The following is a 26,998-nucleotide window of genomic DNA, read 5'->3' on the forward strand; positions in this document are numbered from 1 at the left end:
TATCTATCAATATATCTATAAAATAACAGTGAAACATCTGTCAGCAGATAAAAAATCTAATCCAATTGCAAGTTATAGATTAATACGTTATAAGGCCAGCAGGGACCACTATGATAATTGAGTCTGACCTCAGGTTTAACACAGACCATAAGACTTCCCTTAATTAATTCTTGTTTGAGAATCTTTTAGAAAAACATCCAATCTTCATTTAAAACTTTTGAGTGACTATCCCTCTTGGAAAGTTGTTCCAATGGTTAATTACCCTCACTGTTAAAGATTTGTGCCATATTTCTAGTTTGAATTTGTCTAGCTTCAACTTCCAGCCACTGGATCTTTTATACCTTTGTTTGTTGGACTAAAGAACCTTCTATTATCAAATTTCTGTTCCCCAAGTAGGTACTTACAGACTGTGACCAAGTTACCCCCAACCTTCACTTTGTTAAGTAAAACAGATGGAGCACCTTGCGTCTATCACTATAAGGCATGTTTTCCAATCCTTTAATCATTCATAGAATATCAGGGTTGGAAGGGACCTCAGGAGGTCACCTAGTCCAACCCCCTGCTCAAAGCAGGACCAATCCCCAATTTTTGCCCCAAAATCCGAATTGGCCCCCTCAAGGATTGAACTCACAACCCTGGATTTAGCAGGCCAATGCTCAAACCACTGAGCTATCCCTCCCCCCATTCTCATGGTTCTTCTCTGAAACCTGTACAATTAATTAACATCCTTCTTGAACTGTGGATAGCAGACCTGAACACAGTATTCCAACAGCAGTCACACCACTGCCAAATACAGCAGTAATACAACCTTCCTAGTCCTACTCAATATTCCTCTGTTTATACATCCAAGGATAGCAGTAGCCTTTTGGGCCACAGCATTGCAATGGAAGCTCATGTTCAGCTGATTATTCACCCTCACTCCCAAGACTTTTTCAGAGTCATGGCTTCCTAGGATAGAGAACCCCATCCTGTAAGTATGACCCACATCCTTTGTTCCTAAACATTATGAGTGTACACTCGGCTGTACTAAAATGCATATTGTCTGCTTGCACCCAGTTTACCAAGCTATCCAGATTGCATTTGATCGGTAACCTGTCCTCTTCATTATGTACCACTCCCCCAAATTTTGTGTTCTCCACAAGCTTTATCAGTGATGATTTTGTCTTTTCTTCCAGGTCACTGATGAAAATGTTAAATAGTGTCGGACTAAGAACCAATCCTTGTAGGACTCCATTATAAACACAGCTGCTTGATGATGATTCCCCATTTACAATTACATTTTGAGACTTATCAGTTAACCGTGCTTTAATCCAGTTAATGTATATACCATGTTGATTTTGTATCAATCTAGTTTCTTAATCAAAATGTCATATGGAACCAAATGAAATATCTTACAGAAGTCTATATATATTACATCAACGTTATTATCTTTATCAACCAAACTTATGATTTTATTGAATAAAGATATCAAGTTAGTTTGACAGGATCTGTTTACCATAAACCATGCTGATTGCCATTAGTTATATTATTCTCCTTTAATTCTTTTTCAAGTCCTGTATCAACCATGCCATTATTTTGGCCAGGGCGGAAGTAAGGCTGACAGACCTATAATTACCAAAGTCATTCCATTTCCCCTTTTTAAATAGTGGCACAATATTAAGCTTTCTTTCAGTTCTCTGGAACTTCCCCAATGTTCCAATACTTATTGAAAAACAGCATTAATGGTCCAGAGAGCTCCTCAGCCAGCTCTTTTAAAACTCTTGTATGCAAGTTATCTGGACCTGCTGATTTTAGTAGCTGCTTACTTAGCATTTTCAATTTCATTTGAAATGGAAAGTATTTCATGGTCATTGTATGATATGAATACATCATCTGGCTTTTTCTCTAAAACAGACATTTTTATTGAATACTTCTGCCTTTTCTGCATTATCATTGACTTATATTGCATTATTACTATTATTTCAATCTAGTAATGGACCAATACCATTGTTAAGATTCCTTTTGTTCCTAATGCACTTTTAAAACGCCTCCTTATTGTCCTCAACTGTGCTGGTCATAGATTCTCCTTGTGTCCGTACGCTTCCCTTCTCAATTTTCTACAAATCCTATCTTGGGATTTATATTCATTACTATCAACTTCCTCTTTTTTCATTTGTTATATATTACAGATTTTTTTTAAAATAGCTGCTTTCATTTCCCTCTCAGCCAACCAATACAGCCTTCTTTCCCAAATGAGGCTTTTGGGGCATCTATTAAAATGTTCTTAAATAACTCCCAATTATCATTCATATTTCTTTTGTTTAAATAATTTCTCCCAACTGATTTAGCTCATAAATTGTTTTCAGCTTTGTGAAATTCTCCTTTTTAAAGCAGACAACTCTAGTTAGAGAATTTTTGTAAACTCCAGCTGAACTAAGAGCTCCCTGTGCATTTTCCTTTCAGATTACTTAAATATTGCTTCATCTATTTGTGTTCTGAAATAAAATGTAAATTTTTAAAAGCTCTCTCCCAACTTTCTCTATTATTACTAAATGCCCAACACTGTAGATAATTTTTTCCACAAGCTGGATGTGTAGTCTCTTTCTAAATTGCTGTTAATAATTAATGATGTTTCATTTACATAGCACTTTTCATCTAGGTCAGTGGTTCTCAAACTTCTGTACTGGTGATCCCTTTCACATAGCATGCCTCTGAGTGCGACCCCCCCTTATAAATTAAAAACACTTTAAAATATATTTAACACCATTATAAATGCTGGAGGCAAAGCGGGGCTTGGGATGGAGGCTGACAGCTCACGACCCCCCATGTAATAACACTGTGACCCCCTGAAGGGTCACAACCCCTAGTTTGAGAACCCCGATCTAGGTGCATGTCAAAGTGTGTTACAGACACTAGAAATTACAGGAATTAAATACTTCCATATGTAGAACAACATGGGACAACTGTTTAACAGTGCACAGTACTAACACACAACAGCTTAGGGCAAACAGGGAAAAATGTTGTGTCCAACTGAAACTACAGGTTGGATTTTTAAATTCAATCAAGCAGAATGTAATTACCCAAGAGGGATGTTGGTTAAACACCAAGGCTAATAACCCTACTCTTGTGAAAGATCAAGGGATCTTTAATGACCACAAGCAGCAGGATCTCAGTTTTAAGTCTCATGTGAACGACAATACCGGCAAGCTGGGGCATTGATTTAATACTGCTTTAGACAGATGAGTGCTCTCTACTGAATCACCATCACCTCCATTTCCCCCCTAGTGGTCACCCATAGTGGTCACTCAACCAAGTAGTGAGTCTGCTATCACTGCTTAGCTTGTGAGAGCAGAAGAAAAGAAAAATCAGTGTGAGATGAGAGAGAAAGTGCAGAATACTGAGGGGCACTGATATCATCTCTTCTCTAGAGACAAAACACACAAATCTTTTTTCTAGGATTCAGGATTTCCTCTGCATTTCTTTTCAGTGCGAGGTCCAGCCATGCATTCGCTGGGAGTGGGCCATTTTGGCGATGTCACAGCCATGCAACAATATGTCAACCAGTGTCTAAAACCATACTGTAGACTCTATCCTGTTTCAGGAAATAAAACTACAGCAGCATGATCTAGTGAACAGGGCACTGAGGTGGGAATCAGGGAATCCATGTTTTATTCCTGACTCTGCTAATGACCTGTTGTGTGACAGTGGGCAAGTCAATTCACTTCTCTGTGCCTTAGCAGCTGCAAAACAAGGCTAAAGATACTCACCTTGCTTTATAAAGTGCTTTGAGCTCTACAGATGAAAAGCAGTATAGAATATGCAAGTATATTATTACTTTATTGTTAAACAGAATATGTTTGGGAATAATATGATCCAATTTGTTTTATATTAACCAATTTGAACCTGCCAAATTTCTATGGTAATTAATGTTCACCTCGCAAATACTTACTTAGGTTTTTTCTTTGTGACTTCGCCAGTACTCTTGTGAAGGATACTCAATAATCGTCTAATAGTGGCAGGCTCACTTACAGTTTGATAGTGTAAAAGCACCTAAAATAACAATAGTTTACTTTTTTCAGTTAGTAACTTACATGTTAAAATTCTACATTTACACCTACCTACATTGTAAGAGCCTGAAAGATCCTCAAGCTCTGAAGTTTGACTTCTGAAAAATTCTGTCTACTAATGCACATGCCAAAATAAAGAACTGGCCCAATGGTAGCACAACACGCTGGTGTCCGTATAAAATCCATTGCTTTACTGATGGACTTCTCAGTGAAGCATTTGTACCTCATGTTCACAAACACTCACCGGGTATGTCTCCACTGCAATTTGAGATGCAACTGCAGCACATGTAGACAGACCTTAGCTAGCACTAGCTCGAGTAACAATAGCAATGAAGCAGTGGAAGCGAGGGATAGCCTCCTGAGTATATACCCAGGGTCCCAGGCAGACTTATAGAGCCCATACTGCTATGGCTACACGGCTATTGTTACTCAAGCTAGCTAGATCCAAGCTAACTCAGGGGTGTCTGTGCTTGCTGCAATCACACCTCAAATTACAATGTAAACATAAACATGTTCTTTCACTCAGAGCTTATCTCCTGGGGAGCCACATCCTGGACTTTATGGGATCTTTGTGGACATGACTGCTAGATCACTCTTATGAGTTATACTTTTACACATTACAATAAATACTTCATTCACTCTACGTTTTTTGGTTACTATCCATTTTTGAACCCTACCACATCAGTGCAGTCCTGTGGCAGGTACTGAGATTTTTAGGTAATTTACAGCCAAGTGCATTTCTACAATCACGCATATACCGTCTTATTAATGACAGGCATGGCTGAAACCCCCACATTCTCTGAACAGGGCATATCATCATATCAGAAACCAGCAGACACAGGCATCTACCTCCAAAGCTGTAACTCTGCAGCCTCTTTAAACTAGAATCTGGAATTTCAAGAGAATGCCACTGATTTCACAATTTTGTTTACTAAGTTTTTCCTCTCTGAGTTTAAAATTGGTTTTTATCAAAAAGAATACTGAGCCACCTAGAAAGAAAATCAGAACATTCAAAGAGAAGAATATTTCAAGACTTACCGGGAATCCTTTAGTAATGGGGACATCAATATTAAAGATGAGGACTCGAGCTCTGAAACGAGTGCAGGCTTTGATGGGTTCCTTGAGACCACAAAATATACAGCCAACACTAAAAGAGGAAGAAAAAAGACAAATATTCTGATAGCATATTGGAAAAATGTTAAGCAGTATATTTTTAAGTAAATACTAAAGTTAAAGAAGTGACACATTAATATGCTGTATGTGAAAAGAAAACATCACACTGTTAAAGCACCCAGTCAAGTGCATTACTACAGGATATAAAAGCTGTTTTATGGGTGAGCACAAAGAATTATGGCAAGATCCAAACGGACAAGTACCTCCACTGCTAAAATTCTTCTGAAATGACATTATTTGGTGAGAAAAGACACTTAGGAGAATAAATTAGCCTGTCACCCAGAGGTCATCTCTCTGCAAGATATTTTGGGATGGGCAAATTTGCAGTGCTGCTGCCTATTATTTACCTGTTCTGTACCTTGAGGGCTTCAATCTCCAGCACTGTCAAACCTTGCAACTTTCATCAGCACTATATTCAGTTGCAAAAAATAAATCCACCTTCATAATAGAACTATACTGAATCTAAGAAGAGCAACTGGCAATGTTAAATCAAGAAATCATTTTTTTGTGGGCAAAGGGAGATGGGGATGAGCATTGCCCTTTGTCACTCAGAACTAACCAGATCTCCACTAACAAAAAAAACATACAGAAAGAAAACCAATGCCCTATCCCATGCATACATCACTTTGCTACTCACACACAACAACATCAGTTGTACCCATTTAAACATGACCATAAAAAAAACTTTGGCCAAGGGATCTGGGCAACGCAGCCATGCCCTAGGAATTGGACAGAACAAAATACCAACAATTTCAATAGACCTGAAACTTAAGGACCTCTACTTCCCAAAAATTTACAATCACCCAAGATAAACCACCTACAGAACATGGACAGCACAAATCCCACCCTAACTCCATTTGACAACAGCACAAGGACTTCTCACAGGAATACCACTGCAGTGAAGGAAATCAAAATAACTGTCTTCTTTCCTTTCATAAACAAAGTATAAATTTGCACAAATATAGAGGCTAGAAGCATTTGGTCAACCAGCTTGAAAGATCCATGTGAGTTTGGCAGTCTGACCCGGAAGCAGAAAAGAAGCCATATGAATTTTGTTACCAACAATGTTGCATGAATAGCAATTTACAAATAGCCAATACTCATTGCAACAGTTGTGGCAAACACATTGTTAGATATGAGTAGGCTGAAATATGCTTATATAAACCATTTATTATTTATTTGAAAAATTGACATCTGTTTCCCAATAATTTAGAAACAGAATAAGGGCCTAAATTTATTGAATGAATTGTTCACTACAAATTTGGCCATATTTAGTTACTGGTACAAGGCTTGTACGTGCTGGCAGTTTAGACATGCTTTGTTGTCTGGATGATTTACAATTTGGTGAATTCTTGGTAAATCTTTTATACTATCTAAATTCTAAATATAATATTAGAGTATTCTCTGAAGTTCCATTAAGCAATTAAGATGTATGTTTTAAGATTCCAAGAATGGGAAGCATAAGCAAAAGGCTTTTACAGTCACTTCTGCCATTATTAGGGTGAATTAATCATGAACACGAACAGTGTTCTTCTGAGGTTGCCGTTGCACATGCAGCAGATGTTTCTAACGTTTGTACATGCAGGCCAGGTGATATGCATCACTTTGGTTTTAAATATCCTGGTAACCAAATCATTCTTCAAGTAAACCGCTGACTGTAAAGTGTAGTAGTTACAAGGTTTTTCATTAAAAACAAACGGTTGCTTAGACTGAAACTCAGATTTGGACTCACTTGATTTTGATGATATCCATGCCGGTCAAAGTGAGACTAACGTGATCTCCTGCTGCAGCCCAATCAACTGGTTCATCATGCAATGTGATTCCTGGAAATGAGTAAGAACAGAACCTCACAGTGAAGTACCTAGGTTCTGAGCTACAAACATACAGCTCTGTTTGGGCCATTTGTGCTTCATCAACCATTACTCATCAATTTTCAATATGAATGGGCTGAGAGTAAAAGCTTTTGATTAAAAGCACAAAGGAAACAATTTTTTTTTTTGGTCAGGACTTATCGCTCTCACTCCACCCTGTATATTAATATGGCTTTGTCTAAGTCATGGGAGTGGACCTGCCGCTAGTCACACAGTGCAGATGATGCGGTCTCGAAAATACTACTGTGCACTAATACCACAGTGCTTGCCCCACCCATCCTCTGATGCACATGAATATTTTACACCGCCTTTCATGTTCCTTAATGGTTCTAGTGTCAACTTTCATTTACCCTACATGGGTTAGCGCTCGCTGGCTCACTGTCATAGAAGGATGCAACAAATGATTTTGGGTTGCAGCATCATGTTATCTATTAGAAAGCTACTAAATAGGTATTATATTCTGTTTGTGAGGTATGCACTCATGGGTGTAGACCAGTGATCTCCAACCTTTTTACGCTCAAGATCACTTTTTTAATCTAAGGGCAACACAGGATCTACCCTTCCCCTTCCCCTTCCCTGATGCCCGCCCCTTCCCCAAAGCCCCACCCTGCTCGTTCCATCTCCCCTTTTCTCCACTGCTTGCTCTCCCCCACCCTCACTCACTTTCACCAGGCTGGGGTAGAGTGTTGGGGTTCGGGGGGGGGTGGGCTCTGGGCTGACCCTGGGATAGGCGTTTGGGGTGCAGGAGGGGGTGAGGGGTGCAAACTCTAGGAGGGAGTTTGGGTGCAGGAGGGGGCTCCTGGCTGGGGCAGAGTGTTGGGGTGCAGGAGGGGTTGCAGGGTGCAGGCTCTGGGAGGGAGTTTGGGTGCAGGAGGGGGCTCCACGGTGGGGCAGTGCTGAGGTGCAGGAGGGGGTACAGGGTGCTGGCTCTGCGAGGGGGCTCCAGGCTGGGGCAGAGTGTTGGGGTGCAGGAGGGGGTACAGGGTGCTGGCTCTGGGAGGGGGCTCCAGCTGCGGCTTGGGGTGCAGGAGGAGGTTCGGGGTGAAGAAGGGGGTATAGGGTACTGGCTTCAAGAGGGGGCTCAGGGCTGGGGTACAGGAGTGGATTTGGGATGCTGGCTCTGGGAGGGGGCTCAGGGTAGGGCTTGGGGTACAGGAGAGGGTTCAGGGTGCAGGAGGGGGTATGGGGTGCTGGCTCTGGGAGGGGACTCAGGGATGAGGTTTAGGGTGTGGCCTCCTGCCGGGCAGCACTTACCTCCAGTGACTCCTATGCCTACCCCAGTCCCACACCACTCCCGGAAAAGGCCAATGCGCCCCCGGGGGGGGGGGGGGAGACTGACGGGGGGCACGTGGCTCCATGCACTGACCCTCTCTGCAAGCACTGCCCAAGCAGCTCTCCAGGCCAATGGGAGCTGCAGGGATGGGTGGTGTTTGCAGGCAGGAGCAGCACGCGGAGGGAGACCCCTGCCCCCTGGGCTGCACTGGCCACTTCCGGGAGCAGTGTGGGAGGGAGGTGGGCACACTGCACCACTGGAGATCGCGATCGACCAGTTGGTGACCACTGGTGTAGACTTATAGGTGAGAATAAAAAATTCATCATGACTTTTAAATTAATGATATTGATCAGAAGAAAGGTAAGTGTTATAAAATGAAAACTTTGGTAAATACTGCACATATCCACAGACCTAGGTCTGTTTCACTGCAGATCACAACAATTTAAACAAAACACATTCCATGTTAACATGTACCAAACTGTATTTCTTAGTTTTCAAATCTGTCTCTCCTGCTCCCTTCCAGAATAGGCATAGAGTCATTCAAATTCAAGCATGTCAAAGTCATGAGGAACTACTTTGTTAAGCCATGTTGATAATTACTTCACCTACAGGTGGCACTCCCATACATGGATAAATGAACTTCAGACTTTTCTTTCTGTTATAAATGATAAGTTAATAGCATACCATATACAAGTTACCATGCCTCAAGTTTGTATTTAAATATAAATATATTACATTATTTTCTCTTCCTTAAATGTAAGCATGTAATAAATAATGACTCCAAATCCTCAGCTACATTTGAGCCACTATGTGATGCTCCAGCACCAGATGGATTTTCCCAACATAGGATGGAGGATCCCCAGATGACGTAGACCAATCATAGTAGTTTCTGTGCTACCTCCTCCTCTCCTGCAACCTGTGTAGGAAAGTGGCCAGGGCATCCCCGCACTTAGCATACTCTGACTGCTGTAACTTGCCCTTGGACTCTAATGCACTAGAGAACCAGAGCAACAGAGTGCACTGGAGAAAAGACACATATAAACATATGTTTTAAACCATTGTTATTTTTCATCTAGTTTAAATATATCTAGCAGGGCATATCTATGCATTTTACTACTGCAAACTGTATGAAGATTTTGTTGATTTTGTTCCAACACATAATAATGTCATGTTTTTTACTTCTGTTCCATGTAATGGAGAAGCATTTGCATCTTAACATATTTAAATGTACCAGCCATTACTTTGCATATTAATATCAGCGCACAAATATTTTGAATTTTTTTTCACAAGGGCTAAATTGTTCAGTCATTAACCAGTGGTACAAAACAAATAATAAATTTAGCATCAACTCTTCCATATGACGAAATCAGAAAAATGGGTTTTAATTTCCCCCAATGCTGAATACTATATACTTAATTGTTAACACAAATAGATATTCAGCAATTTTCCTCAGTTATGTAACTTTTTACCATCATCAGAAAAATACACTGAAACAAAACTTATTTTCAACACAAATTCCATTCTCTCTTCCATTTGTTGATACAGGAATTAAGAAAACTGTGAAAAAATAAAATTAAATGCTGAAATTTATTTGGCATATTTTGAAAGGGAAATATGATTTAACACTCTTTTGTTCCTTGAAATTTTTAAGACTGCAGAAATATATTTGCAATTCTCCCCTGAGCACCGGGGATCCAGTTGGGCTGCTAAGTGCCTCCATCCCCAGCAAGGAATGTTTTACAGCACAACAGGATATAAAAATCTTCAGCAGTTAAGATTTACCTGCAAGGGCTGTTTAAAACCCACACAAAAATAGCAATGCTCATAAGTAAATCTGACTACTAATGATTTTTTGTGTTTCATACATTTTATAGCTATGAACTAAAGAATTCTCATATTTTCACTCAAAAAAACATGAGGCTGACAAATTTGGTATAACTAGCACTGTAAAAAAGATGAAAACCCATACGAACTTTCACATATCTTTCAAAGACAGATATTTATACAGTCACATCTAAAATTCGTTTATGCTTTCACATGTTATGTTTGACAGTTAGTATCAGTTTGACAACCTGTTACCAGTTAACAGTTCAGTAACTGTTCCTAGACCAGTATTGACCTGAAAGTAAACAAGCTTTTGAATACTATACCTTTTGCAGTGCAAGTTTCATTGGGAGGCATAGCCAGAAGTCGGTCTCCAGTCTGTATATATCCTGCTTCTATTTTACCAGTCACACAAAATCCTGATCCTTGGTCTGTAATAAGCATGTTAATCATTTAAAATAATAAAACAATTAACTATATGGTAAGATGCATTTTTATATACAATTAACCCATTAGCAATGTAGACAGATTTTAATGTGATAAAAAGCATTTTCTCAGCTGAGTCAGTATTCATTACTTGTAAAGTCACCAGTTTTACATCATACTGAAAACAAACCATTAATTCCAAAACCCCTTGATCTGATATTTTTCTTAACTAAGAGCAGAAACCTATACTTTAAAATTCGTGTGGTTGCATAAATATCCAGTTTTTAGCTTTTCAATACAAGAATTAGATCATTAGCCTATTTTAAGCACCCCAAACACTGTTTACAGACAAAAATATTTATTGAGACACCTTAATAAACCCTCATGCGTTCATGCATGTTTATTGTCCAATGAACCAGAAATTATGGAAGCTCTATTGGCATTTTATACTCTCGGAAAATCAGCTAAAGATTGGTTTGCCACCCAAACTTACTGCAATAATGGTGGAAGAGTGTAGCATATTTTATGAATAAAGAAGTATTGGATTTACAAAGTATATTTCTCACTTTGAAGGTCTATATACTGGGTACATTTCTAGTCATAGGAATGTTCACATTGGTTATTTATTAAAAGGTGAGTCGTATGTTACTGTTCTTGCTCTTACGGACACACTTGAAGCAAAGTTGTTTCTCCCAAACTATGGAGACTGCATATATGCAGGTATGTTTGGTTTTACACAAAATGTCTTTTTAAACAAAGTTTTTAAAGTTTCAGTGTGCATCTGGAAACACTTCTTTTATGTATGTATGTATGTATGCTATATTCATCAGAGATCGAATACATTTCCTCCTTTCCTACTCATTGCCATTACTGTAAGGTGCTCCAGTATATGTACCTAGAAAAGCATTACCAGATGTGCCAATGGGACATTTTTCCTCTCCATTAGAGCAAACTTATAGATGAATTATTACTGTGTTGGTCAAATGATAAAAAACATAACACCCCAAAAGTGTGGAAAGTGAGAGAACTGTGTATGCTAGAAAAAAAACAAAAACCTAAAATCAAAAACTATGAGCCCAAATTTCAAAGCTGGATGCATGTTCAAAGCTAGCTTTGAATGTAAAAATTCCTGGTGTGATCTGTATGTGCAACTATAATAATATTTACTATTTAAACAACAGACCCTATATCTGTAAACAGGGATATACTTCCCATAATCACCACCACCAACAAACTTGGAAAATGCAGATTTTTTTTATAGAGTAGGTTTACTGAAATTATTCATTTTAGTTCTTTAGTATATCTGTAAAACTAAGCTCAATGCAAAATTAGTTACTGCAAATAATAAAGCCTTTCATCATAAAGGTTCTCAATGAGCTTTACATACTATATACATATAGCAAAACTGTAATGACATTTACTCTCATATGCAATACACAGTACAGTCATGGTGGTAGTACTGGAAATTTTGGCCAAGGTACTGGGACAAACCCTTATCTAGTGTTACAGTATTTACCATGAGATCCTCAATGTTCTTGCAGAGCTGATAGGTCCTAAGTTTTTAAAGGTCTCTTTGAAAAAGACCCTCTCCCAATCTGCATGGAATGCATTTTTCTACCATTGCCAATATTTGAACCTAATTCCATTTTCACTGGCTTTTTTAACCTGATGTTCAGATTACTATACTATCACTCTGATTCCAAGTATGTACACACTATACAAGCAATATGATAAAATCTTAAAGTTTCAACAGTAAAACAATACAATTTATGATATGGCAATACGTTAATGGATACTATGTCAGGTTGGATATTAAATCTCAGATCACGGTGTCACTTAGTAATGGTCTCAAAGAATAAGAACTGGATTGGAAGCCAGGACCCCTGATTTCTATTCCCCATTCTGCAACCAACTCATTGTATGGCCATGAGCAAGCCACAATCTTTTACCTCAGTTTCTCTACCATATGAATAATAATACACACAATAATAAAAGTGCTTTGCACACAGAAAAGAAGAATAATCCCCTGAACAGAAGTCTCTTTTTACACTTATTTTATGGTCAGATTTTAACAGTATAAGAAATATGATTTTAAAATTATTTAAAATTATTTCAGAATACACACACACATACATATTACATGTGTGTGCATTCATGTGAGAGATTTATTTACATCTTCAAAATGATTGGTCAAATAAAATTTATACACAGTAAAACCAACCTTTAAAAACATCAGACACGCATAATCTAAATGGTTTATCCACTGATCTCTGTGGTGGCTTGAAAGAATCTGAAAAAAAAATTGATAATACCTTGAGATTTCCTGTATTTAGTAATCAAAAAGATCATCTCACAATTTCTCACTTAAGTAATCAACTATATTGCATTCTATTCCCCCCCCCAACTTCCCTCCCCACAAAAGAACATTTTTGATATAAACAAGATTACAATGTACCAAATAAATATTAAATCAAGCAGAATGGTACACTCACCAATTTGTTCTAACAAACATTTTCCCTTATACCATTCAGTGAGTTCACTTGATCGACAGCTTGTGACTAGATTTTCACCACCAAGACCACTTGTAGGGATATAAGCTACATCGGACTCCTTATTAACAAAACAAAACAAAAGTCTACAATAAATATACAGTGTTTCTCTAAAATGGTACCTTCATGAAAAAGCAGCAGCAAAGAGCACATTTTCAATATTATACCTGTTTTTAAGCTTATGGACCCTTTGCTTAGTATTCCACATTTCCCTTGAATGAAAAAGAAAATACTGTGCCCAATAAGATAACACTTGGCTTCTATTAAGATGGACACTCAATTTATTCAAAATTTGAAGGCCTTTTTGGCTGATCCAGCTTCCTTCTATTTACTGTACATCGAAGCAATGAGACAAACACAGAAATATAGGTTACATGTCAAGGCTGCAACTTTATTAACTGTAATCAACAACTGAACTCAGCGAAGAACCCCTAACCCTATCCCTCAACTGGCAGGAATTTTCCAGTGCAGGTTGCTAGTTTGCCACAATGGCCTAGATTCACAGATTCCAAGACCAGAAAGGACAACTGTGATCATCCAGTGTGACCTTCTTTATAACACAGCCCATAGAACTTCCCCAAAATAATTCCTAAAGCATATCTTTTAGAAACACATCCAATCTTGATTTAAAAATGGTCAGTGATGTAGAATCTATTACAGCTCCTGGTAAATTGTTCCAATAGTTATTCACCCTCACTGTTAAAAATTTACACCTTATTTGCAGTATGAATTTGTCAAGCTTCAACTTCCAGCCACTGGATTATATTATACCTTTCTCTGCTGGAATGAAAAGCCCATTATTAAATATCTGTGCTCACGCAGGCACTTACAGACTGTAAGCAAATCACCCCTTACCCTTTTCTTTGTTAAGCTAAATAGACTGAGCTCCTTGAGCCTATCACTATAAGGCATGTTTTAATCCTTTAATCATTTCTTTTGACTCTTCTCTGAATCCTCTCCAATTTATCAACATCCTTTTTGAATTGTGGGCACCAGAAATGGACACAGTATTCGAGCAGCGGTCACACCGGTGCCAAATACAGAGGTACGATAACCTCTCTTCTCCTATTTGAGGCTCCCCTGTTTATGCATCCCAGGACCACATTAGCCATTTTGGCCACAACACCGCACCAGAAGCTAATGTTCATATAATTATTCATCATGACCCCCAAATATTTTTCAGTGTTCTGCAAGAGGAGGTGCGGAATGTCCGGGAGAGGGATCATTGGGCACGATGCGAGCTGTGACAAGTAAGTCTGTCTTGGCCAAATAGGAGCAATCAGAATGACGTAGGGTACCTCTTTCGGGAAGCCTGACAAACGAAGCCATGACGTTCATAGCATCACCGTAGGTGTGGAGATGGACCTAGCTGCCGTATCGAGTGCAGACTGCAGTAATGTCTTTGCCACTAATTGGTCCTCCTGGATAATGGCCTTAAATTGGTCGCGATATGCTTCTGGCATCTTTTCAATAAAGTCATTGAGTTTTAAGAGTAGCAGCCGTGTTAGTCTGTATCCGCAAAAAGAAAAGGAGGACTTGTTAGTCTCTAAGGTACCACAAGTCCTCCTTTTCTTATTGAGTTTTAAGTAATTTATGTAATCATATTTCTCCGTGAGGGCCTAGTAGTTGGCGATATAAAATTGTAGAATGGCTGAGGAGTATGCTTTTCTACCAAAAATGTGAAGACTCTTCTAATCCCTATCCTAGGGAGTAGCCCTTGACTGGTGTTGTCATCCCCGGGAGTTTAAGGTGTCCACCATGATGGGGTTGGGTGGCAGGTGGGAGAATAGAAATTCAGATTCCTTAGCAGGCACATAGTATTTTTTGTCTGCTCGCTTGCAGGTTGGCACCACTGATTCTGGGTTCTGCCACACAGTCTTTGCCGGGTCTAAAACAGCCTCATTAATCAGGAGGGCGATCTTTGAGGAGGATGTATAGTGGAGGATGTCAAGGAGTTGATGGTGGGTGTCCTTGAATTCCTCCAATGGCATCTAAAGAGTGTCTGCCACTCTCTTTGCCAGCTTCTGGAAGGATCAAAAGTCATCTGCCAGAGACGGTGGAGGAGGCATGACAGCTTCATCTGGAGAAGGAGGAGAACATAGTTCTCAGTACCGGCTTCCCGTTCCTCAATATCTTGAAGCAGTTCTGAAGCTGTCACTGGCAGCGCTAATGTGGACTTGCATACTGGGAGTGTCTTTTTAGAGGAGTGCTTACTCCTGTCCTTCAGTGCTGATGACTCGGTGCCCGTGCCCATCAGGTCCATGGGCCTGTCAGTAGTACCGGTTGCTGCTGGCCTCCATGAGCCAAGGGAATCTTCAGTACTAAGACCATGAGATGGTCTCGGTGCCAAAGACACCGAGCAAGATGGTGATCGCTTATGGCTATCTCAAGGCTCACTGTGGGGACCTCACTCTCTCTTCTTAGATGATTTATGAGAGGGGTCCGTAGCTTGTTTTCTCGACCCACAGCCCTTAGACATAGAAGGCTGTGGGGAAGACTCATGTCTACCAGGTGACTGGGGTGAGAGCTGCCTCCATGAAGATGGTCTTCTGGCAGACCTCTCTGTCTTTGTGAGATCTGGGCCAGAGTTGTTGACAAAGACCACACATTTGTTGTATGTGGCCTTCCCCGAGGCAGTGAATGCACTGAGAGTACTTCTCTGCAATCGGGATCGCCTCTTTACTAGTGAGACATTTTTTGAAGACCAGCATACCGGGCACACCCAGTTGTGGGGAAGGGTCCCCGACAGGGGAGAAAAAGCAGGCAAGAAATTGAAGTCTTTTCCCCTCCCTCCAATAAAAGAAGAAAGGAGAAGAAGACTACAACTAGAACTAGGAGACTAACTATAGGTATGTAAAATAAAACGACAGTCTTAATGGACTGCTAATGGCTCCGCCTCTAGCCAGGGGCTGTTGAGAAGGAACTGAGGGGGTTAGCCTGCATGCGCTGGCTAGTGCAGCACGAGGAGATACAGCACATGTGCAGGCCTAATGGACATTGCTACCGAAATTCTCCGATCAGCAGCGCAGGGATTCAAACACACTTACAGTGGAGCACCCATAGGGACACTACGCAAAGAAGAAACCTCACTGCTTAAGACATTGATGCATATACCCCTTGTGACAGATAATGCAATACCCTGGATAAACCTTACGGAATTAAGTTAAACTTTACTGCATTAAATGCAATACCTTTGTGGGCAACTGTATTAACAATGCAATTACAATCTCACAACAACATATAAGTATGTAATGTCTCTAGGAGAAGGGGGCATGCTGCTGAAATTCCTCTGGTTAGCAGCCTCTCAAAGCTTTATTCTGGGGAAGGGAACCATTATCTGGCTGATTACCTAGTCACAGTTTCTTCAAAGGTTCAAACTGGATTCTCAAGAGACCAGCAGACAAAGAATGGAGGTTGAGATAAATAATCTGGTGATGAACTGATTCAGGGGTTTTATTCCGATCCAGTAAATGGGCAGGACCTCCGGTCCAAAGAAGGCCCCAATCATTCGGAAAGGATGGCTACTTAGGCCCCATAAGACTGTGTTCTTGTTCAGAGCAAACAGTGTGGTGAACTTGAAACCACAGGAAAACTGGGCAGGGATCTGAAGGACTTCTCTTCATGTTGGAAGGGGTGATCCCTGGCAAACTTATTACCATGCATGTGGGCTCTTTTATTGTTTCCCTGCAGTGTTTTTGCCTTAAGAATAAAATAGGCTTGATTAGAAAGAACTGTGTGGTGACTTATAACTGGGGCAAATAAACTGTGTACAGTCTCTGGGGAGAGAAGCAAAGCATGCCCTGCTTAGGCAGACTGGCTTTTGCTGGGAATACACAGGGAAGGCAGGAAACTTGCCAGCCTGGAAATACCCTGGTCAGATGGGAGCAAGATGTGGGTCTCTACCCAAGAAAGGCATCAGCTGCAGAGCCGGAAGCCTGAAAGTGGGTGCCCTTGCTGGACCATAGAGGGGAAATACAGGTGCAGTTGCCCTAAACTGTGACACTGTAACAGGGTCATCAAATCCCCACCAACATACATTAATTGGGACCTGACTGAAAGCCAGGCAGTTGGCAGAGGGTGCTAATTGACTGAGCAGAGATACAGCTGAGGGCTTAATTGGATGGAAGGAATCACAACAATTGTGACTATATAAGCAGACAGGAAGGAAATGCTAGGGAGGAGAGTAGGGAGCCTGAAGCAAGGCAGGACTGGCTGCAGCTAATCCTGTATCCTTCCCCAGAAGCAAGGAGAAGAAGCTGGCTACTCTCTGTGAAAAATATGTACACAATACTCCCGACTGTGGCCTACTGAAAGGATATAATAAAGTACAAGGGTGGTTAAGAACACCCGGAGCAGTTACTGAGGCTGGAAAAGACTCTCAGAAGACCCCATGACATCCCCCACCCATCATGCAATGAGAGTGTCAGGACCAAAGCCTGCTTCCTTCTCAAATGAGAAGGGTCCCAAAATTGCACTTGCTAACTCACAATGTGTACTATCTACAGTAAGTCCCCTAAACAAGACCTCTTGGATACCAGAAGAAAGATGTATAAAATGTGGAAAGTGTTTTCTTCTGCCTTGATGAAAACACTCCTTCCAGACTCCAAAGAAGGCAACCAGCCACAACTCTGGCATCCCAGGAGATCTAAAGTAAGGGGAGGGTGGGACTGTTGGAAGAGCACCAAACACTCGCTGTCCACACCTGACACTGCCTAAATACCCACTAGTAGGGCATGTGGGGTACAATTCAGACTCTGCTATGTCCCATTAACCCACTAATGGGTTCAGCACAGGCGGCACAGCAAAAACCCAGACCTTGCTGATATGCCCAGGCAAAACTGATACAAACTCATCCCACCTTAGTCCCAGTGTACCAGCAAGGTATGAACAAAGTGTTAACAATCTGTGAAGGTATAAGGGATGGTATACCCCTCGGTTCAGAGGCTGGTAGCTGGCTGGCTGATTAAACCCTACCCACTGCACATAGGAAAAGACTGGCAACTTGCTGTCTCTCTCTCTCTCTCTCTCACACACACACACACAACAAAAACAAGAGGCTGTGAAGTGTTGATCCTGGTTTTCACTAAGAAGGCTTGAAATAAAAATCCCACAGCAATGAATGACTGAAAAAACTCTCCTCCCTGGATTCTGTGAGGACCCTAGGCAGGATTTTCCCAGTGAAGGAGCTGGCTCTGCAGGCACAAGCCTGGATCTAGCTGGAAGAGGGTGCTGTATAGGAGGCCCCAATCCTTTACAAATCTCATAATCTTAAATTTACTTTACCTTAAAGCCAGCTTGTTTAAGAAACTGGCCAAGTTTACTGGTAATTTCCTGAAATCTCTCCTGTTGCCAACTGACCTAAAATAAAAACATATTTCGATAAAAATATTGGATTTTGGCATATTTCTCTATACAAATTATATTGACCTCTTATACTGTACCTTCCCTAAGATCTTCTATGAAAACTTCAGTTCAAAGATTAAGCCTAATGAATAAAATGTTCATAATGTTTCTTCCATATTTTTGAGAAAAACAGCATAGAACACACTATGAAAGAAAATGAACTGAGGGCCTTATTCTATAAAGGGCAAACCTTCTGGCCTCAGAACACAGATCCCCTTAATTTAGGGCACACCGGAAGGGACGCAAGACTGTTCACTAAAGGAAACTATTAAGCAAGTACCTGGTCCATTTTATTGACTGCAACTGCCAGTTGTGTTACTCCAAGAGAGCGAACCAATAACCCATGTTCTCGAGTCTGTCCACCAGTCTCGAACCCTGCTTCAAACTCCCCCCTGCTAGCATCCACAACCAAAATAGCCACATCAGCCTAGGTAAGAAAAAAAATGGTTAGGAAAATAATTTCAACAAGAAGAATGGATTATGGATAAATATGGTCCTGAGTGGTCACACAAAAACACATCTTAACCCTCTATGGTCACCAAGAGAATATCAGCATGACTTCAGTTGAATGAGGATTGATTTCTAGATCACTAATGTGGACAGGGAAACAATGAGACATGTACATACACTCATGTAACCATGAGTATGGTTAAATATGGAGACAGCAACTTTATTAAAACTATTAACCAGCTGGAGCTACTATTAAAACTACCTGACAGAGCTGTTCCAGTGTGGATTTCAAATGGGCATCAAAGGCCCTGCGTTCTACTAACCAGAGAATGGGTATAAGGGAAATGCCTTCTCCGTGCCCTCAGGCCTGCCCAGGAACCCTGGGTCCAAGCCAGAGTCCCAATTCATGCCCTTCCTTCACACAAGTGATAAGAGGGATAAGATGAGGTGAGCTGAGCCACACATCAACTGACCCAGAGACATATCATACCTCATCACTCTGTAATGTCATGACAATGCCCAAGCAGCCCCTTAGGTTACAGGGAACTCACATCAGACTCTCGTTTAACCAACCAACCACACCTCGAAACTGCCAAAGCTGCAACAAATAAAATGTAACCCTCCAAATATCTACAGTTGCCCTAAAAAAAAAAATTACGCTCAGGGCTGAAAAATGCATAAACTATTTTATTAACACTGTGTACTGCAGGACAGATCATGGCCTTTGATAGGGCTGCTTTGCATTTTGCAGAACAGCAGTTGGGGATTCCCTCAGAATGGCAAAACTCCCAATTACTGTAGAGCCATCAGAGTCTGTTCTACACCACCTCTTTATAAACACTTCCTCATAGTGCTGGAGCATGGCAATAGCAGGCCTCCAGTAATCTCCTACAATAGAACATCACTCAAGCCTCTAATTACATTAAAGGCTAGAATGGCCCCTGGCAGCTGAAGGATGGAAGGAGTGTAAAGGAGGATTAAAACTTCCTCTGCCCCACCTAATCTTCACCTGCAGACCCAAGCTCTGGTGCATTTGAAGATCTGGACTTGTATATTCTCACCATGTTACTTACTTGTACAGTCACCAATATGAATCAATAATTTAAATAGAATTAAAGGAAACAGTACAGTTAAGTGCAGCATTTTCCAATATTTCTGAGATTAAAGATCCCCTTTTCTACTTAAAAAATTAAAAATAAATCATGGACATTCTGTAACATGCATAAGCATCCACACCATAAAAAAAACACAGCCCAGTAGATCTGCCATAGACTACTTGTATGATTTTGGGCATACAATTTCCCAGTGTGCTACAATTTCTCCATTTGAAAAATTATGATAATATCCACCTTTGTGATGCACTTTGAGACCTTACATAAGGCCCTCTATACTAGTATTGGGTAAGACTCATTATAACAAATATGACTAGGAATTACTTTTCAAACAAATATACAGTAATGAGAGTAGAGCCCAAATTTACTTCTTGCCTGTTACTGAAACTTTGGCAATTATGTCTGCACAATAGTTTAGTCAGACTTTCCTGCAGGCCATTATAGTGTCAGTATCTAAGGCCAACTAACTGGCAAAAATGTAAAGTGGACATTGTAAAACAGGAATTAGTTCTAATAGGAAAGAAAACATTACAACACATTTTAACTTCTAACATTCGAACCAGTAACAGGAATATGGACTGTATCGTGCACAGCAGAAGCAGCAGCTCAAAACAGTACTTTGTGAGAACCCAAACTGACTACCCTGACTTCTCTGCATGTAAATAATCAATTCTGTTAATAGTTGTTTAAATGTAAGTCTATGCTTTTAAAGAAAAAAATTATCACATAGATAGATACATTTAAATGTAACTCTGTTAATCTCTTTCATTCAATTTATTTAATTAAAAAACATCTATACAAAGCTGTAGCTGCCATTACTCTCAATCTTACAACATAAACACACCCAGCAACACTGAAAAACCAAACTTTCACGAAGGAACAGATTTAATTCAGCCCAGACAGCCAGCAAGAAAAGCTTCCTTCCATTCCCCATCATTCTGAGAACATACCCTCAAATCCTCTCCAGAAAACCCTATTAAATTGATGGTAGCTTTTGAAGCATGCCTGGTAGGTCACTGAATTCAGGCTATTTCAAGACCACATTGCAAAGCAAGTTCCAGAGTCCCAGGACTCCCACAGAGACTACCCTGCTGGCAGTCCCCTTCATTTCATAACAGGGAAAATCCAGCTCAAGCACCTCTGCAAGACTGCAACTGTGTCAGTATGTCAAGTGGTGATCTCTCTGGCAGGCAGGTCCCAGCCATTCAGGGCTTTAACATGTAACTACCAACACCTGAAACTTCACCCGGAGACCAACAGACAGCAAATGCAAATCCCAGAGCATTAGTGTCATGTGCTTCCAGCAAGATGGCCTGCCCAGTAAGCTAGCCAATACAATCTGCACCAGCTTCAGTCTCCTGAATGTCTTCACCTGTACACCCACATAGTATGTTATCTCCTGTTTTCACCCAAAGCTTCTTACAACACTTTACCCTATAAAACTTTTTCAGCACTACCTGTTGAGCAGTACATACATCTCAAGTTTGAATATTTAAAGCTAAACTGTTCTTGGAGTTATCCTAGTGCAATAAAGTATTCAAAGTAGTTCGTGAATGAATGTGAAAACCTTTTACCTCAATATAGTTGACTAACCTAAAATACTGCCTTTAAAATGTCCAGAAAAGAATGTCAGCTTTCAGTTTAGAAAAAGATTAAGACATAAAAATAAAGACTTATTTTTCCCCATATTTTTTCTACAGGTTAGGAAGCACAGAATAAATTTACATTTATGATATTTTGAACAGAACAGAATAAGATTTATTAACTGATAATATGCAGTATATAGAAACTCTGTTAAAGATTCCACTTTTTTTTTTTGTTTAAAAAGGTTAGATTCAAATAAAGTAGAATACGAAATTATAAAACATCACATTATATTTGATAGGTGCAGTTAAGAAATGTTCTCTACCTGTGCAGCTCCTGTGATCATATTTGGGATGAAATCTTTATGTCCTGGAGCATCCATCAGTGTAATAACTTTAGTCTTTGTCTCAAATTTGGTCATACCCACATCCATTGTTACTCCCCTTAAATAAAACAAACATGTAATACACCATTACAACTGCTTCCAAAGTTCACCACACAAAGTTATTAAATAGTAGACTTAACAAATCAGAACACTGTGGCTGCCTTTTGATTTAACCAGAACTAAATTTTGGCCAATTTAATAAGTCTATTTGTGTCACTGACTTTCCCTTTCATTGGAGAAACTATCCATCTGCATTGGAATTTCATCTTAAAGAAGTTAAGAAAGCATGTGCTGCTGAGAGAAGTTTTACTCTCCTTCCCCTTTATATGCTGCTTTGCTATGTATAAAGATATTCAAATCTAATTCTGCTATGCCAGGCAGGAGAGATGTATAGTCAGCCAAAAAATGTAGATAGGAAGAGAACAGGCAAACAGTTGAAGTCCTAGAAGCTGATAATATGATAGTTGTATACAATAATGGATTATGCCTCGAATCAAAGAACAAGTAGCAAAGTTCAGAATTAACTACTAAAGCACAAAGCAGCTGTCATATTTTGTAAGTCAGTATTTTGAAGTTCTCCACCCCTGCAAAAATAGGCATCAACACCAGCAAGAGCACAACCAAGAAAAAATTACTGCGTATACAACGACAGGAATAAGATTATATTTTCGTAAATGTCCCCCCCATTCACATATGCCTGTTATCATTCAGAAAGGGCAGAATAGTTCTGCCCTCAATTCTAAATTTGACTAAATAGCACCCAGGGGAAATTGCCTTGGCCCATCTATTTTTTACTCATGACACCAAATGACAGCAAAGAACTATCTAAATATTTGAGGAGAGCTTCAGAATATTTTAGTTTTAAAATATAGGCTTGAGAGCAGAGAAGGATGAGGGAAAAATCATTCAAGAAGTTCTTAGCCTGTTTTGAGGGTGGAAATTCTCTAAGTTTCCCTTAAAACATGGAATAAATCTTTTATTTACAGAAATAAAGGCGAAAAGACATTGTTTCCATTATGTATGTCCTGATGTTTAAGAACACTTTCGTTTGAAGGCAACATTTAGAAATATTTTATTAACAGATGGCCAAATTCCGTTTAAACTTTGAGACAAAAACATTTTTCACATTTTTGTCTGCAACACTGATTTTTGGTGGAGTGGGGTTTTTTGGCCTTTTCACACACAAGCTTGTACTGAACATATGTACGGGAAGACTGGCATATGCAGAAGTTTAGTTACAGGTATGAACTGCACAAGTTCATTTCTCTTATTTTTTAAAAAGCTAGACGCTCTGCAGCCCACCCCACTCTCTATTCCTCTGCATCAGTTTACATTTTCAAGGTTATCTATGCAACCAGAGGAGCTTGAATAAAATGATACCATGGGTGATGAGCATGACATAAAAATACAATTACATTAGATAAACAAATTTCTTTCTGTGGTTTTAAATGAAACCAAAGATACTGGTGAATACCACAAAAACTGTGGTAAGATATTAATTCTACAGTTTAGTTCATGTTTTTCTGAACACAGAAGGTCATTGTCCACAGATCCAATTTCTACAGTTTTAAAAAGCCATTTTATGAATTTTTTTTAAATTATCCACATCACTTCCTCCTCATGTATTTCCTCACTGTAATACAATTTAAAATGCATTACACAGAAAAAATATTTACACATTTTATTTCAATGTAATATGTTACTGGCAGGGACTTTTCAAAAATAGTTCTAATATTAATTTAACGAGTCAGATATATTAGACCAAAAATTTCACCTTCCTTAAACTCCTCACCTGTGCTGGTGCCTTGATAAAACAAATTCTATCAGCTCCTCATACTGAGGATTTTAACAAAAAACACCCAACTTCTCAATGCCATTCCATTTCCACAACCAAGATAAGACACTGACTTTTCTTTCAAAATGGTGTATATCTATGTACACAAAGAGGATAAAATATTTCCTACCAAACATTTTAAAACATTTAATATAGGTAGCACATAGCTAATTAGTAGAATGACATTTAGTAACACGTTACAATCAGAGAGAACATTAGTTCACACTAGAAGCTAACTTGCCTACCTTTCTCTTTCTTCCCCAGTTTCATCCAAGACCCATGCATACGCAAATGAAGCTTTGCCAGCCTTTTTGGATTCCTGCTCGTATTTGTGCATAGTTCGTTTGTTCACGTTGCCCAGAAGGTAGAGTAAATGACCCATTAGAGTACTTTTACCTGCATCAACATGTCCTAAGAAGGGAAGTAACCATTAGACTACTATTACTAATTTACACATTTTAGACTTCATAATACAGCTGGAAAAGAAACACACTGGCAGATATGGGACTCTAATCCCCTGAAGTTTTGTTTCATGCTCATGCAATTCACAGAGTCTGATAATCATACATAGTGGGGGGGGGTTTCCTAGAGAGAAGAAATAGGTGACGTTTGACAATGACCTCTGTTCTGCCAAACTCATGTTAAAAAGAATAATGCTAAAAAAATGAGTCAACTTTAAAATATTTTTTATTTTGACAAGGTGAGGATGAGGGATAGGCAGAAGGCCTAGTTACTACTTTAGCCCATGCAGTGGCTCCCTCCACAGAGGAGGGTAAAGCAGACAGGTTTTTAGTGCAATCTGAGATGTTTCCTTTCCTAAACGGAGAAATGTCTTGCTTCTGCATCACTCCCAGACTCAACAAGCACACATTTCTGGCCCAAAATGTATTCAATTTGGAATTAAAATAAAGAAAAAAGGGTATTACCTATGACCACTAAATTCAGCAGCTGTTTTCCTTCTTGCCTCTTCTCCAGCTCTGCTTTCACATCTATTTGTTGTCTTGTCTTGCTGGACTTTTTCACTGGAGTAGGTACTGTACTCTGCTCTTCTGGAATCTGAATTGTTTGGGATGGAAGAGCTGATTTAGAGACCAACTCAACTATTCCAGAAGTGACACTGGAATCTTCAGATGATGGTCTTTTTTGAGGTGTATTAGCACTATGACCATTCTCTTCAGCAATCACACTAGGGAAAGCAAAGAGAAAACGAAGATTTATAGGGAATGTCACTGAAGCCCTACAGCTTCAGAGAACAAAGGGAGTGTCTCTTCAAGTACAGTCCAACCCTTCAAATTAAGAATCTCTGATAAGTAGTTAGAGACTATTAAAATGGAAGTGATAAACAACGGAACACAAATGACAGATACAGGCTCTGAATATTCTGCCTGAAAAGCAGCCTGAACAAAAGCAAAAGAAGAAAACATCCCATGTACTATTTGAAATTCAGATAAGACAAAAAAACCCTTCCTCATGGCCACTTCTTTTGATGGGGAGGGAAGAGACAGTTATGAGAAGCAACTAATGAGGGGTTGTCTTTGCTGCAGAGTTAACTTGGACTCTTACCTGGAGGTTGTTCCTAACCTGGCTCCTGTCCATACACAAGAACCTCTCACCCAACTGTGGTGGTGTTTTACAAACAGCTTAGCTGACTAGTCCTTGGATATAGGTGAAAGCCTGAGTGTTGCTAATACTTGGGCTGATAATGCACCCACTTTGTTGCATGCATGCAGGCTAAACCACTCGAGTGCTAGGAGTTCTCCAATGCCTTCCCAAAAGTCAGCATGGTTGCCATGTTTATGGAGAGTTGTGTTGGGGAAGGTAGATTAAAAAAAAAAAAAAAAAAGGGAAGGATGGTCTTATGATTAAGGCGATGGCCTTGGATTCAGGACATCTGCGGGAAGAGCTGTCTTCCCAACTCTACCACAGATCTTCTGTGTGACCCTGGTTACAGCATTTCCTTTCTCTTTCTGACTCAGTTCCCCATCTGTAAAATAAGGCTAACAATCCCTAATGCACAGAGGTGTCATAAGGATAAATTCATTAATTAGAGTTGCTCAGATACTTATGGTGATGTCCACCACAGAAAAGCCAAACACAGTAAACAAAAACTGAAGACCGAAAAATTTCCCATTCTGGCTTATACCCAGAGCTTCAGAAAAATCTACTCATTCAGTCTCTGTGCATGTAAGCTGCCTGGTGAACTAGGATGGGATCAATGGGAAGGCATAAGTGCACACAGCAAGATATGAAAGACCTCATTAAACAATACTACAGTATTATAGTGTAATGGCCCAAATACATCAAACTACCAAGACTGCACTGTTTTGAACAATTACTGCAAAATACTGCATGTCAGAGGGTGACACTGGCCCTTTAAGAGGGAAAAAGCCAATGCACCTGTGACTTCTCAGCTGACCCTCAACTGGGCTTAAAAGAGGACACAGAGAGCTGACAGAGTCAGGAGGAGGACAGGTGAGAGCTGCCTGAGGAAGACAGGAGAGACCCAGCAGCAGCAAGCTGGTACAATAAGCGACTGGGAAGAGCAAAAGGTTGATGGTGAGGACTGGCCAGAGCTGGGGAACCCCTTGTGAATCAGCCCCTATAAAGAAGGATAAGAACCAGCCTGGTTAAGAGAAGCTGAGCCCAGTACAAGAGGGTTGATACTGAAGGATAGATCCAAGGAGCAGGGGTAGGACTCACAGGCAGAGAGGTCTGGTCAGTGGAACACTGCAGGGAGTTCTGCTGTGGGATACATGACTTGGGGCTATGGGAGAAAATGTGGGCGAGAAGCAGGTCTTGGAAATCTCAGGTAGGTGGCCTAGAGAATCCAGCCTTGACACAGAGGCTAAAAGGAACTGTGACCAAGTGAATAATGACTCTCGGATAGGTGATCTGGGAACAGTGACCTTTGAATGGGATTGAAGAGCTTCTGCATAGTAAACACTTGTTTTACTTTAGGATTTTTAGAAGAATTGTTTTTGAGAAGATTTGTGGACTGCATCCCTTTAAATTAATAAAAGGTTACAAAACTGCCACTAAGATAAAATATTACTTTTCACGAGTGGATT

The 26,998-nt window shown here is 39.9% G+C and overlaps 1 protein-coding gene across 6 annotated transcripts in view; it reads right to left on the minus strand.

Annotated features, from left to right (window-relative positions):
* HBS1L (HBS1 like translational GTPase) overlaps window positions 1–26,998 on the minus strand; it is a 134,622-nt gene that overhangs the window by 8,486 nt on the left and 99,138 nt on the right. For all 6 annotated transcript variants that reach the window (XM_073337368.1, XM_073337370.2, XM_073337369.2 and 3 more), the window contains 11 exons: window positions 24,857–25,116; window positions 24,176–24,341; window positions 22,037–22,154; window positions 18,846–18,992; window positions 18,446–18,520; window positions 13,106–13,223; window positions 12,835–12,903; window positions 10,514–10,618; window positions 6,952–7,042; window positions 5,085–5,193; window positions 3,929–4,029 (listed from right to left, as the gene is read on the minus strand). In XM_073337368.1, coding sequence (XP_073193469.1) covers window positions 3,929–4,029; window positions 5,085–5,193; window positions 6,952–7,042; window positions 10,514–10,618; window positions 12,835–12,903; window positions 13,106–13,223; window positions 18,446–18,520; window positions 18,846–18,992; window positions 22,037–22,154; window positions 24,176–24,341; window positions 24,857–25,116 — 1,359 coding nt within the window. The remainder of the gene's footprint in view (window positions 1–3,928; window positions 4,030–5,084; window positions 5,194–6,951; window positions 7,043–10,513; window positions 10,619–12,834; window positions 12,904–13,105; window positions 13,224–18,445; window positions 18,521–18,845; window positions 18,993–22,036; window positions 22,155–24,175; window positions 24,342–24,856; window positions 25,117–26,998) is intronic.

The sequence above is a fragment of the Lepidochelys kempii genome, chromosome 3 (assembly GCF_965140285.1).
Source record: "Lepidochelys kempii isolate rLepKem1 chromosome 3, rLepKem1.hap1, whole genome shotgun sequence".
In the NCBI taxonomy this organism is placed as follows: Eukaryota; Metazoa; Chordata; order Testudines; family Cheloniidae; genus Lepidochelys; species Lepidochelys kempii.